Below are 15578 nucleotides of genomic sequence, written 5' to 3' on the forward strand. Positions count from 1 at the left end.
CAAATTCTATATAATAAGATATATGTATAAGGAAACCGCCAAGCAAGGTTGTTGTGGTGTAGTATAGGACACCATTAAAATGGAAACATTCCACCCAGTAAGAGGAATTTAGCAATACTTTGTGAATTATTTCTCGTCTGTCTCTAGCTCTCCGTATTTATCTGTGTCAAAGATAATTTGTTTACAAATGTCCAGGCCAAGCTTTAAGTGTATTTTAACTTTTCCCCATTTTTATCCATCTACTCTTACTGTATTTTATTCTGATGAAATTCTGGTTCACTAACTAATAAGCAGCAGAGCTCACTACCACACAAGTGGAAGGAGAAAGATGCATGAATTTGGAGCCAGATGTATCCACTTTGTATTCACTTTGTGACCTTGAGCACATTATGTAATTCCTTTGTTCTTTGGGTTACTTGTCTGTTCAGTGAGACTACAATAGTGTCTTCATCTCAGAGTTGTTAGGATTACATAACTGTATTTCATATGCCTGGCACTCGGCATGTGCTTAAAGGTTGTTAGTTTCCCCGCTTTTCCAAAAGGAATCTTAGAGATCATCACTTCTCATTTTACAAATGAGAAAGTTCCAGTCCGCAGAAGTTAAAAAAAAAAAAAATCTGCACACCCGAAGTCCCATTTCTAATGCACTCTTTCCACTGCGGTCCTTTCCCCTAGAGCTTTGTTTAACTTCAACAGAGAAGAGAAAACTCGGTGGAATCAAAAAGTATTCTTTTCCTCTTTTTAATATAGGTAAGTCACCAAGAGATTTTAAAAGTGGGAGTGAGTTTTATGAAAGGTAATAAGTAGTCTAAGAACTGTCTTAAATCCTCAGAAACATTAAAAACAGAAGTTCTGTTCTTCCAAGATTTCCATAGCAGAGCATAAGTATTCTGTATGCTTTGGCTCCAAAAACTCCAGAACTTAGTATTTATCTGCACATTTCAACTCAGGCCTCCCGGAATGCTTGCCCGTGCAATTGGCAAAGGAGCTGGCTTTCAGAATGTGGAGCAGTCAAGTTTGCTCAGCACACAGCTGTATTTGAAGCACAGTGCTCTGCCATCAGTCCACGGAACTTGCACAAAACACAAGCAATTTAAATGTAAATGCTGTGCTCTTACCCTGCTTTCGATATCTTTGTCATCTATTCCCATACCTGAAGATCACCATGGATAACTCAGGGGAGGCCGTTATCATGTACATGATGAAAACAGGCAAAAATTCAGCAACCTGTAATTTAGATCTTGGACTCTTTGAGAAAGAATGGCAAGCTTTATTCAGCAGGAGGGAGATATTCAACACTGCCATTTAAAAATAGCCAGCCAGAGTCTGTTGTTTCTTTAAAAGCTGTTCTTAAGATGGCATTTTACCATAATAAAACTAATTGAATTTTACTTGGTTATTTATAAACAAATATATGTATACTTGTGCCTCTCACTTGTCTCCCTTGCCTCTTGTCTCAGGTAAAGTTCTTACTCCATCCAGAAAGAGCAGGACACAGTAAATGTGTCTAAGGCTAGTTGTGGCTGCTGTGATACACGGACACTCAGTCTTTGGAAATGGGCCGTATTTGTGACGACACCAGCTGCTCTTAGAAATTGCTCATGTAGCAAACTCTATCTGTTGTTGTTACTATTACATGGTTAAGCCAAAATCTAGTTACTTTGCCATATGGATCTGCAGATGAGCATGAAATGGGTCAGACAAACACAGAAGCCTATGCAATATTTCTGTGGCTCTTGAGGGTAAAGCTGCTTCTAAAAACTGCTGTTGTTCTGGTGGTGTGGAAAATTTTCCAGCCTGAATGGGAAAAGCAGCTATCACATTAATCTTATTTAATACCTCTCCGTTCATTTTATAGGAAGAGATGAGACTGAACAGCCTAACCTCTAATGCTGCTGTGTATTAATGTACTTTATTCTATTTATCATAAACAATTTTTCTCAGAAGGAAAACCCTTTCAGGGTTATGATTTAGGATGGACATTTGGGGTTTTGTCAAACATATCATAAAACAACTGCTTATATTATTCTGTGCTGCCTTACTTACACAAGTTAGAAGGATTATACCAAGAGCAAACTACAGACAAGAAATACATTTGCTTATTTCCAAATTATGGCAACATTAATATTGCCAAGTATTTATACAAGAAGAGAGAGACCCAAAACATTGTGAAATTGCTGCTTAAAACTCAGTTTCTGATGATAGTATCGGACTCAAAAACAAAGCAACACACTCATCACATCTCTTGCTGTAGGATGGCTCTTTTTTCCCAGACTGTTCTGTCTGGATCTCATCACCCACAATGAAAATTGGTCTGCTCTGACTTCTCTTTATTACACCTTTGTCTCAACTCAAATATTGTTTCAAATTCTGAAGTCTTAGGACACATCCACATCCTGGGAGGGTGCTTGATGTGTCCTTGGCTCAAAGTCTTTAAATCTACCTTTCTGACAAGTTTCAGGAAAACCTGACGCTTTGCTGAAAGTTCTCTGTAGCATAATGGGATGGTGAATTACATTCCTCCTTATTTCTGTTTCTTAATGAGTCTTTTACTAGGACTCAGTGTCCCTCCTTGTACTACTTTCCTCCCCCTCTAACACTTGTGGGGTACCTGATGTCACCATATCTTTATTAGTATCTGAATAATGACAAAATGCCAATGTAACTATGCCTAAGGCCATGCACCCCTCAATCTCAGAGCCAATTATTTTTCTGTGATGGCAATCAATAGACTTCAATTTATTTTACACTTTGAAAAAATATTTTAAAAAATCTTTGAGGGGCACTTGGGTGGCTCAGTCTGTTAAGCATCCCACTCTTGGTTTCGGCTCAGGTCATGATCTCACGGTTCATGGGTTTGAGCTCCAACTCAGACTCTGCACTGACGGCATGGAGCCTGCTTGAGATTCTTTCTCCCTCTCTCTGCCCCTACCCTGCTTGCTCTTCCTCTCTCTGCTCCTCTCTCTCTTAAAAATAAACAAATAAACTTTTAAAAAGTATCTTCGAAAGAGGTGTGAGGGTAGATATGAAAAGCCATTCTAAGCAACGTTATCTCTGAACTCTGATTACTAAATTTCTCAAAGGCTGAGAAGGAGGAATGTGAATAAACAGAAGCGAAAATCTTATCCAAATAACATGATCGACCATTCCTAGGAAGTGAGAATATCAATCAGTGGATAAAATGTTAATAGAGTGGATGGTGATCTAGATCAAATTTTCCAATACAATATTTCACATCAAACAGAATCCAAAACCTTAATAAGGTTAAGCTATAGCAGATATCTCACTGCCCTTATTCTCTCAGGCCTCTTAAGAAAGAAATTAGCTAAAACTATACTTTTCTCCACACTCCATTTTATCTCCCTGCCCTCCTCTCTCTCACTTTCCACCTTTCAAGCAACAGACAAGGCTCAAATCCCAAACCACTGCATATTTATCTGGCCAAAATTCTCTGGGGGAAAACACAACAATGAGTGTGCCCTGATGCCTCCCAGGTCCTGTGGACAACCAAGAGCAGAGGACAGCTGAAGTCTGGCAGTGGTCACTTCTCTTGGTGCTGGTGACAACCCAAAGTCATGTTCCCAGACGATTTTGTCTCCATCACACCATATCAAAGTGGGGAAGGAAATGGTTGGAGATGCTCCAAATGACCTTGTTTTTCAAGTTAGATGCTAGTTCTTGTTTTGTTTTGCTTTGAAACCAGCCAAGGAAGAGAGACAAAGAAATATACTCTGGATGAGCCGCTGCATGCTTTCTGGAGTAAAGAAATGCTTACAATGAAATCCTAGAGTGAACATTTACTGGGAGGGCAGGAATCTGGGTTCTCATCTTAGTTGGGCTTCAATTTCCTCATCTATAAAATGAGTTAGTAGAAATACATGATCTCTAAAAGGGGTTGGTAAAGTATTGGAAGAGATCCTGATTGGTTTGGGGTCCATCAAATCCACTGAGTTGTATATAAAACTGAGGGTGTATGTGTGTGTGTGTGTGTGTGTGTGTGTGTGTGTTTTCATTGAATACATCTAGACCTCTAATCTATTAAGAATCATTAAACTGATTTCAAACTGGAGAGTTCACCTAAGTGATTTTTTTTAATTGAATTCATTTCATTTGGCTTTTCAAGACACCAAAATCATGATCTTTTCAAATGTACTCTGAGTAATGAAAATAAGGAATGAATATATCCTTTCCAGCACATACCTTTTAATGCTTCACACTTAAAGATTTAAGCTAGACATTGATTACAAAATAATTTAACCAAGAAAATCATCTCCTATAATTTTTTTATAGATTCTGAATAGTTTTCGATTCAAAAAATACAGGGCTTATCATTACAATAGTTGATTAATGATCTTATAGCCTCAAGTTTGTATGTGCATGAAAACCTAAAATACTTCATGTCTCTGAAAATAACTAATTTTTTTTCTTACAAGTTTGAAGTCAGTCATAGGTTACACACATTCTTAAGAAAATCTGAAATGGCCTTTAAGAATAAGTTCCTTTGAAGTAATAAATAAGACAAAAAAATTATTTACTTTTGGAAAATGATCCACAAGTCACATTTCCCCCTCAAGAATTAGTGATTTACATTCCGGTAAATATTTTGGAATCTGGGCAATTCCACTCTCTGTTTCGACCATGAGAATTTTATTTTTATTTCTCTGGTCTTTAATTTCTTCTGCACCTGAAAAATAAAGAGAGTGACCTTGAAGTAAGTGTCCTCAAAGATTCTTCCCTCCTCATTGATACTATGGCTATCCTTGGTATTCTAAAAGCCCTGTTCTCAAAACAGCTATCCTGGAGTTTAAAGAAGATAAGGTGGTGCTTTTGTATTAGCTACTTTCTAGTTCTTTGTTAATTAAGAACAATTTTGTTTCTTGTCTCCAGCTCACCTGAGTGCTGCTAAAATTCTAACACATTCGTAAATGAGATCTTTATTTTTAATAGGTTTTACCCTTTCTTTGTGACTGATAAAAGTTTCACAATGTGTATTTAATTTCCCTACAAGTTCTAAAAGGCAAATTTCACTGGGGCCATGAAAGAATTCTCAAATTTATCCAAACTATGTAGTAACCAGCATCACAGCTGGCTGAAAAGCAAAAACTTGGTTAAATTGAGTTGGCCCTGTTCCCAGGGGTTCCCAGGCATTAAGCAATATCTGAGAGTTAAGTCCATTGCCTTCAGAAGCTGCAATAACTCTTTGATCCACTGTGGCTCCATTTAGCACTTTGGTCTGTAATAACATATTAGTGAGTAATACGAGAAAGTTGGTTCTCCCTCCAAATGCACCACGTTTATAGCTTAGGATGTTAACATCTCTGGGATATTGTCAATTTTAAAGTTCTCCTTCCAGTCTGATAGGCTACCTGGCTTCGGTACGTGTTCTTTTTTTCTTTTTAAAAATTCTTTCAGGTGTCATTACTGTTTTATCTAGATGTGATCAATTTCCTTTTAATATCATAACCTAGAGGAGTGGGAGGATAGATTTTTAGTGGAAATATTTTATCCTAAGGTGATCAGAGCACCTTTCCTATTGGCCACCACTTATCTTAGCCAAAGCAATTCTGTGCTCCATAGGAATGCTACGGATGCATGCCTGCTGTATGAAAGGTGGTGCCTGCATGTAGGGGACAGTGTAGAAGTTAAGAGATTATATCTATCCCCACTTGTATTTACAGGAGCACCTTGTAATTTAAGACTCACAGAATTCTACAAAAGACAATGTCTTATAAAGAAGGTATCTTATAATGTCTCCTTATCTGAATCTGTCACCACCTACTTTATAAATGGAAAAGGGGGGCAACGGGAGTTACTAGATTTTCTTAAGGTTATGTGGCTTTGGTGATGACAGACTTTACACTCGCTGAATCCTGAGCTAATGTTCTCATGACATCTCATGTATAGAACTGTGGAGAATGAAACCATCTAAAGCAGCTCTTTGTGCAGTCTTTGCTAAACGGTTTCTGTTATTATTTGCCTATATTTTATCTTACACCTAAATTACTTTGTAAAAATTCATGACAAATCAAAGTATCAGACTGTTAATGTTACAAAACAGTAGCTTCTGTCGTTTCCTCATTTCTAGCTCGAGTCCTAACTGGTGGTTGCTAGATTGCTTCGGGTCGAAATTAAAATAATTATTTTGCTAATATTCAAGAAGATGGAAAATACTTGCAATGTCCCAATTTTGTATTTAAAACAGATGCTTATTTTTAAAATAAATGAAATACATTTTAGGTCATTAAGAACGATGTGTTGAACACTTACCAAGCTACAGTGTTTGGCTTATCCTATTCTTTTAAAACAAATCTATTAGAGCTCCCTCAACCCTGCTGATACCTGGCTCTGGCTCCAATTCAGTGTCAAAATACAAATTGTAGCAACTCTCTCTAATGCCACAGAAACTTTAGAGAGATGCAACATGCTTTCTTAACTGTTAAAAAAGGGTCAATTCTGGTGCCAAATTCTATAAAGACGCAGTTTTGTGAGCAGAATAGAAATTGAATACACCGTGGTAGCTGCTTGGGAAAATGAACAGTATATAATCTAATATCTTTAATTTTATGTACATGAATATAATGTATGTCAACTTTGTACATGAGATACATATAGTATTTAAACATTTTACTCAACAGATAAGAATTTACAATAGCAATATAACTGACTAGAGGGCTGTCCACTTAATATACTTAGATTAGATCTGTACTTTAACAGGAAAAGAATTTAATAGTTTACAATCATAGAAACACTGACATTTAAAACGACTTTATAAAATAATTTATATATATCCTAGCATCTATAGAGAGGAATGATTTGCATTTTGTGGATGTGTGCAATGAATGGCATTATCTTAGATTTTTAGGTAATAAAATAATTTAGAAGCAGTTCATGCAGTGGTCAAAGCAAGAGATGGCAGTTCCTTCAAGATGTCCTCTATCTTTGACATCCACGGGCAGCAGACACACACTAGGTGCCATCGGGGCACACTAGAACAAGGCTCCTCAACAGTTACTCATATAAACATCCATGTACACAAGTTGATATCCTTCCTTCCCCAGTACCAGCACCAGTCACAACTTCTCTCAGCTGTGGGAGTAGTCAGTTTATACTGAAAGTGATTTCGTGTCTCTCCTGCAGTTCTATGTAATAGTATCTCTCTCTGTGAGGTAACTAACAGAACTTCCTGGTTTTCACGACTTTACTCTGATACTTCACCGAGTGCCCCCCATGTCCTATGACATAAACATCCAGCAGGTAAGATTTTCCAGGCAGAAGTCCTTTAATTGTTTCTGTGGTCACTGCTTTCTGTAGGTTTTGACTGTGGAAATATTTACAGAGGACCTTTTCCGATTTCTTCCTTGTATCTGGTCCAAGGCATTGGTTTTGCTCTCTTTTCTTCTGGTCTTCATTGTAGTTATCATCCACTTCCTTTTTGTAGATGCAGAACTTGTTCCTCTCCTGAGTGCCCAGCCAAGCCACCGTGGCCGAAGAACAGGTGCGGAGCTTGTCGAAGGCTTTGATTCTTGTGTCTTCTGGAAGAGAGGGAAATGGCTGCTTACTCGGCCTTGTGGTCGCTAGTATTTTCAACATAGATGCTCCTTTCTTGTGTCCTTTCAGGCGAATGAGATACTTGGCTTTAGGTTTTCCTCTGAGCTGAAACTGCCGAATGCCTTCCACATTCTGCGACAGAAGAAGCTTCCCATCCCTTCTCACTTGGATCTGGATAGCGTCCAGACAAGAGTGAATGAAGAAAGTGACTTTTTGGTGTGAAGAGACCGGGGCAAACCGCAAAAACTTGGCTCCCTTCCGTTTGACAAATACGTCTGTCACTTTTCCATCTTTGAGCTCGACCGTCTTCTGTTTTGCCTCTTCCTTGGTCCTGGCGAAGGTGCCCACGTAAGCCGTACTCATGTTGCTGTTGCTGTTGGCCACAAAGACGTCAAAGTAATACTGCGTGTCGGGTTTCAGGTCTGAGACGGTGAAGATGTTCTTATTTCCTATGCAGATTTTCTGAATGTCAACCTTGGGCCTCGAGTAGACATGCCGCCCCAGTTTGGGGGAAGGCTTGGTTAGGAAGCTGCGTTCTTTACCCAAATTATCTGAAGGAAATCCAAAGTGGGCAAAGTCAAAGGGGCTGAAGTCCAGCCCGGGTTTTGGAGCCATCATAAAAGCATCATCTGCACTCAGTTTTGCTTCAACAGCACAGAGACTTTTGAAATTGTGCTCTTTGTTGATGACCACACAGTACTGAATGGGTTGTTTCAGCTGAGACGCTGTAGGGCTCGGTTTCCAGGCCAAGGTGACTGTGGTGCGTCCCAGGGACGTGACATCTACTCTTGGGTCGTAAGGTAATTCGGGGTAGGGCTGATCAGACTCTGGGGTTGTGGTGGCATAGACTTTGAAATGTGTGTCTTTCTCTGTTGAAAGAAGCTCCAACTGATACAAACCAGACGGAGAACTAGAAGATATAAAATACTCCACATCATTGCCTTTGTAGGAGAATAATTCTGTGCCTTCCTCATTAATGATCTGCTGCCTCTGTTCCTCCAGAGGCTCTGGGTCACCTAGAAGACATGAGAGAAATACAAGCTACATGTCAGGGTGTGTACTGTGGCTTGCTGACCTTAAATTGTGTTTTTAGACTCTTCTTTTTTCTCTGTTATAAAACTAATAATGTTCCCAGTAGATAATTGGGAAATAGAGAAAAAGAATAAGATAAAAAAATCATTAACTTTTGATCCTGAGACAGTCCTTTATTAATATTTTTTGATCCTGAGACAGTCTTTTACTAATATTTTCATTCATTTCCATCTATGCAATTGATTTATTTCATCTTTCTCTATAACCTAATAACATTTATTCTCATCCATATATGTTCCCAGGCAAACCTTCATTTTTGAATCCAGTCTTTCTCAATGTTATTATTATATTAATATTATATCATAAAAATAATGTTGTTGGTCAATTTTTGATCATTTAAAATAGTGCTCTTATATATATGTTAAGCTTTTCTGAATTTAAATTTAGGCTTGAGGATAGACTCCAATTGGTGGAATTTTTAGGTCAAAGACTGTAAACATTTTAGAGACTAATCCCTACTGTCAATCTCCTTATCAAAAGGATTCAACCTGATTGCATTTTGATGGCCAGCCATTTCACAGATTTTGCTCTTGTATCTAGGACTGGACAATCTCTCATTAAAATATAGAATATAAAGGTCCAGTAGGAGTACCTAATTTTCAGTGTAGAGAACACATGCACAGAAATAATAGGAGGAAAATATTGAAACTAAACTAATTTTTTCTTTTCATTGTTAACCTCAGATATCACACGAATGCCAGATAAGCTGACAGGAATTGATGAAGGACTGGGTTGCCAGGGTGGGAATGAACCTTGTTCAGCTTATTACTGCAGCTTGAGTGAGGTATGTAGACTTTCATATTCCCAAACCATGAGATTAACACAATCTCATGTGGCTCTTTATTCTCTATCTCCTCTGCTGTACTTCCCATATTTTCCTAGTTACAACGTCCTCTTATCACTGTGAGTGGAGCAGCCTGCTGGCATCCTTCGCCTGGCACCAGTCACCAAGGCTTCATCTTTAAGCTGTGATGCCTTCACCCCTTAAAAGGAGATCACACCAGATTCATATATGGACTCTTCTCATTTCCGTGTGTCTCGGTATTTGCTTTCCACCAGCTGCATTTTCTTTAAATGCCTCACGCACACCTCACGCACACCATGACTGTCTTGTCATCCTGGACTTGCACTGGTGCTAAATGCCTTCTTGTTCCTCTTTTTGGTGCCATTCTTTATTCCCCAGAGATCTTGGCTGCATATTGGAATCACAGAGGGGGGAAATTTAAACAGTCCCAATATCCAGTCCACACTCCAGGACAATTAAATCAGGACCTTTAAGGGTGGGATCCAGGCATCAATAGTTTTTAAAGCCCCCGGTACTGATTCCAATGTTTGGTAAGATTGCAAACCACAGCTAGAGAGCCTAGTCCAAACCTCTCCATTTTTCCTCACGCGTTCAGTCTCCACATCTGTCTCCCTTAGCCATTTAACTAAGATCACCATCATTTGATGCCACCTTCCATTTCCCTCATCTCCACTGCAAAGTCTCCAGCTTCTTCACATATGCATTCATGCTGTTTTTTCTTTCTTCTTACTAACAGAAGGATGTATATTTCATAAGCCTTTTAGCTATCCATTCAGAGGTCTGGGGCCAGATTCATTCTGCTGCTTACCTGAGCCTTCCCCGCTTGCCTCTTCTGGCAGCTCTTGGAGACTCAGCTTCCACTCTAAAGGTGCATCGCAGGGAGTCACTGTGACTGATAGTGGAGTATTGTCTTCTTCAACCACAAAGAAATACCTATGGGGAAGTGGACCAGTTCAGACTGAGATCATTCATTCTAAGACTTACAATCAAGAGTCACTGGAAAAATCACTGGCTGCTTTAGTTTTCATTCGTTTAACAGATCTACCCTGACCCCTTATGTAAAATATCACCTTCCTTCCTGAGAAGCTTTCTTTCACACTTCTTCATTTGCCTTCAAAGCAGCTATCACTACCTGACATATTATATTTCTTTGTTTACTTCTTTATTTTTCTATCTCCCCCAACTAGAATGAAAGCTACAAGAGGGCAAGGTTCATTGATGAAGACTGAGAGACTAAAATAATTCTTAATCAGTATTTGTTGAATGAATTGATGAATAAGCTTAGACTTTAGGCTTTTGGGGAAAAGTCCTTAATTGTTTGCAGAGTCTAAAACTTCCTCAGTGGGGGTGGGTGGGGGGGTCTGCCTGCCTCATTGGCTTCTCGTCTTCTATGCTCAAACCACGTGGGATCCCCTAGTTTTCCAGGATCCACCCTATCTTAGAACTTCTGGGATGTTTCTCATATGCCTGAAATACACCCCTTTGCCCTTACACATAAGTGTCACAATATGCCTTTTCTGACTCCTCGTTCTGGATCAGGTTCTCTTATATACTCTCAGAGTGTCCTCCTGTACTTTTCAGTTGGGGCACTTATTGAAATTTGTGACTGTATATTTGTATTATTTGATTGTCAATTTCCCCACACAGGCCCATTTAAGGTTCATTTGCCATGCCATTGTATTCCCAGAATTTAGCACTGATGGCTACACGTAGTAGGTACCTGTTAAATATTTTTGAATGAATGAATTACTAAATTGATGAACAGAACCCAAGAAACCTAGCACTAACCCTATTGTTCCAGACCCAGGATACTTACACCTAGAGTCTATTCTGTCGAAAGATACAGAATCTGAATGGCATTAGAAGTACTTCGTCCCCCCTCAAATATGAATTAAAAGAAGGAAGGTGGGGGTAGGGCAGTGGGAGGACAAATAAAGTGAAGACTCTATAAAAGCAAAAACAACCTATTCACGAAATAGTAAAGCCAGATGTCATCCTGAAAAAACAACCAGATGACTGAAGTATTTACTGTGTGGAAAGTTATATGTACCATAAGCATCCTTCAAGACATATGTCAGGTGGCTGAGTTTTCAATTCAGTCTACTTTTTGGAGAGTAGAATTTTCTTCCTTTGGCCAGGTTGCATGGCATGTGTTAACACTATACACACAACTGAACTCATCTATATTACAAAGAAATAGATAAAACAAAACAATTTGGCATCACGTAAGTGAAAAAATGTTCAAAACGACTACATTTTGATTTTTGTGAGGGTAGCAGCACTAGCTGTGGAAGCAGAAATCAATGTCAGTTCATCCGCTACCTTCTGTTCTCACTTCAAACAAGAAAGTAGCTTATTTCCCAAAGAAACTGTCTTAGTAACTTAAATACGGGCCATAGGCAACCAATGACAAATAAAACAATTCTTGCATTCCACAAGGTACTCATTATACATATAAAACAGCAGGGAGTCCCTCTAACTCAACATTTTCATATGGAAGTACTTATGATTTGGGATAAAAGATAATCTGAATAAACTTTAACAATTTGAGAAACATTTGTTGGCTACCATGCGCAGAGCACTTGTGGAAGAGAACAGCAATCAGGGAAAACAGGGCATGATCTATGTGCTCCAACTATTTACTGGCTGGTGAGGGAGACAGAAATGTAATGAATAACTAAGAAAACATGGTCCCAAATTATAATGCCAAAACTGAGGGATAAACACTCCATGAACCATTTAGCCTTTGGAATTTATGTGTAAACCTAAGAATAATTAATGAAAAAAGCTATCCACTGCTGCTAAATTATATCTGGAATTTCATCTTTAGTTGTAATATCAACAATGTCTATGAATGCCTCCCATTGCATATTTGACACCTAGAAATGATGTTTCTATTGTTTCTGCACCTCTCCACTTAGTGTAAGATAACATTTCATCCAAATATCAAAGCCCCCAATCTTTATTTGTGGGGGGTGGAAGGGGAAAGACAAGAAATAATAAACAAATATATATTGGAGAGTAGAATTTTCTTCCTCTGGCCAGGCTGCATGGCATGTGTTAACAATATACACTATATATATCTATATCTATATCTATATCTATATATATATAGATATATATAGTCATTTTTAAAGTTAAAATATTTATAACCATTGTATGAACCCAATCTGTTGATGGAGTAAAGGTAAATGAACAGTGATAGTTTTTACTATAGTTTGGTTTAATATTTTAAGAATGTAATCATATTGTTCAAAGAAATATTATCCTTATAATAATATCCTTATATTTATTGAGATATAATTAAAATGCAATATATTAATTTTGGATGTACATAATAATGATTTGATACATGTATGTATTGTGAAATGACCATCACAGTAAGTCTACTTTATCCCTTTAACCATGTGAAGTTACATAACATGCAATACAATATTATTGACTGTAGTCACTATGCTGTACATTACAACCCTTTGGGTTTTTTGGCTACATACCTAGAAGTAGAATTGCTGGATGATATGATAGTTCTATTTACAGATTTTTGAGGAACCTATATACTATTTTCCATAGTGGCTGCACCAATTTATAGTCCCACCAAAAGTGCACAAGGATTCCCTTTTCTCCACATCCATGCCAGTATTTGTTATTTCTTGTCTTTTTGACAATAGTCATTCTGAGAGGTGTAAGGAGATATCTCATTATGGTTTTGACTTGCATTTCCCTGATGATGAATGATGTTGAGCATCTTTCCCTGTACCTGTTGGCCATATGTATGCCTTCTTTGGAAAATGTCTATTCATATCCTTTGCCCATATTTTAATTAGGTTGGTTGTGTTTTTGTTGTTAAGTTGTATACACTCTTTATATATTTTGGATTTTAACCCCTTATTAGATACATGATTTGCAAATATCTTCTCCCATTCAGTAGGTTGCCTTTTTATTTTGTTAATGATTTCCTTCACTGTGCAGAAGCTTTTTAGTGTGATATAGTCTCACTTGCTTATTTTTGCTTTTGTTGCCCTAGCAGATCCAGGGGGAGGGGAGGAAACATTGCTACGACTAATATCAAGGAGCTTACTCTTACTACCTATGTTTTCTTTCAGGAGTTTAGTAATCCAATTTCACTCTTTAGCATGTGGCTGTCCAGTTTTCCCAACAACATTTACTAAACAACTGTCCTTTTTCCATTGTATATTCTTTTGTATATTCTTGGAAAATTGTATATTATTGGTAAATTAATTGACCATAAGTTCATGCTTTATTTCTGGGCCATCTATTCTGTTCTATCGATCTATGTATCAGTTTTTATGCCAATACCATACCGTCTTGATTACTATACCTTGGAGTATAGTAATATAGTTTGAAATCAGGAAACATAATACCTCCAGCTTTGTTCTTCTTTCTCAAGATTGGTTTGGTTTTCAGGATCTTTTTGGTTCCATACAAATTTTAGAATTATTTGTTCTACTTTTGTTAAAAATGCCATTGGAGTTTTGATAGGGATTGCATTGAATCTATAAATTGCCTTGGGTAGCATGGACATTTTGACAATATTAATTCTTCGAATTCATGAAAACAGAGTATCTTCCTATTTATGTCTTCTTCAATTTCTTTCATCAATGTCAGTTTTCAGTGTACAGGTCTTTTACTTTCTTGGTTAAATTTTTTCCTAGGCATTTTAACCTTTTTGATGCAATTGTAAATGGGATTATTTTATTATTTTCTCTTTCTGGTAGTTCATTTTCAGTGTATAAAAACAGAACAGATTTTTGTATATTGATTTTGTATCCTGAAACCTTAATGAATTTATTTATTAGTTTCAACAGTTTTTTTGGTGGAATCTTCAGGGTTTTCTATATATAAAAAATCGTACCTGCAAACAGTGACAGTTTTATTTCTTCCTTTCCAATTTGGACACCTTTTATATTGTTTTCTTCTTAATTGCTTGGGCTAGAACTCCCAATACTGTGTTACACATAAGTGGCAAAAGTTGGCATCCTTGTCTTGTCTTTGATCTTAGAGGACAAACTTTCATCTTTTTACCATTGAGTATGATGTTAGCTATGGGCTTGTTATATGTGGCTTTTATTATGTTGAGGTACATTCCCTCTATACCTGTTTTGTGGAGAGTTTTTATCATAAATAGATGTTGAATTTTATCAAATGCTTTTTCTGCATCTATTGAGATGATTTTTATCCTTCATTTGGTTAATGTGGTGTCACACTGATTGATTCATAGATGTTGAATCATCCTTGCATCCCTGGAATAAATCCCACTTGATCATGGTGTATGATATGTTTAATGTATTGTTAAATTTTGTTTCTTAATATTTTGTTGAGGGTTTTTGCATTTGTTTATTAGGGATATTGGCCTATAATTTTCTTTTATGTGTGTGTTGTCTTTATCTGGTTTCAGTATCATAGTAGTGTTGGACTCATAAAATGAATTTGGAACTGTTCCATCCTCTTCAATTTTTGAAATATTTTGAAAAGGATAAGTATTAGATCTTCTTTGAATGTTTGGTAGAATTCACCAATGAAGCTCTCTGGTCCTGGACTTCTATTTGTTGAGATGCTTTTGACTACTGATTCAATCTCCTTGTTAGTAATTCATCTATTCAGATTTTCTATTTCCTTATGATTCAGTCTTAAAGATTGTATGTTTTGGGGGATTTATCCAATTTTCCTAGATTGTCCAAATTATTGGCATATAATTGTTCACAGTAGTCTCATAGTAGGTCCTTTGTATTTCTTTGTTATCAAGTGTAACTTACTCCTTTTCATTTCTGATTTTATTTATTTGAGTCCACTCATTTTATCTTAGTGAGTGAAACTAAATAAAGGTTTATCAATTTTGTTTATCTTTTCAAAGAATAACTCTTAGTTTCCTTGGTCTTTTCTATTGTCTCTTTAGTCTCTATTTCATTTGTTTCCACTCTGGTGTTTATTATTTTCTTCCTTCTTCTAACTTTGGGCTTCATTTGTTCCTATTTTTCTAGTTTCTTTAGGTGTAAAATTAGACTATTTGAGATTTTTCTGATTTCTTGAGGTAGGCTGTATTGCTATGAACTTCCCTCTTATAACTGCTTTTGCTGCATCCCGTAAATTTTGGTATGTTACACTTCCATTTTCA

At 37.1% G+C, this 15578-nt stretch overlaps 1 protein-coding gene across 1 annotated transcript in view; it reads right to left on the reverse strand.

Moving 5' to 3' along the window:
• Positions 1–2580: 2580 nt before the first annotated feature.
• NDNF (neuron derived neurotrophic factor) overlaps positions 2581–15578 on the reverse strand; it is a 42378-nt gene continuing 29380 nt past the window's right edge. The window contains exons 3-4 of the mRNA XM_060654270.3: positions 10254–10378; positions 2581–8564 (exon numbers count right to left, since the gene is read on the reverse strand). Coding sequence (XP_060510253.1) covers positions 7171–8564; positions 10254–10378 — 1519 coding nt within the window. The 3' untranslated portion in view covers positions 2581–7170. The remainder of the gene's footprint in view (positions 8565–10253; positions 10379–15578) is intronic.

The sequence above is a fragment of the Panthera onca genome, chromosome B1 (genome assembly GCF_046562875.1).
Source record: "Panthera onca isolate mPanOnc1 chromosome B1, mPanOnc1 haplotype 2, whole genome shotgun sequence".
NCBI classification, from domain to species: Eukaryota; Metazoa; Chordata; class Mammalia; order Carnivora; family Felidae; genus Panthera; species Panthera onca.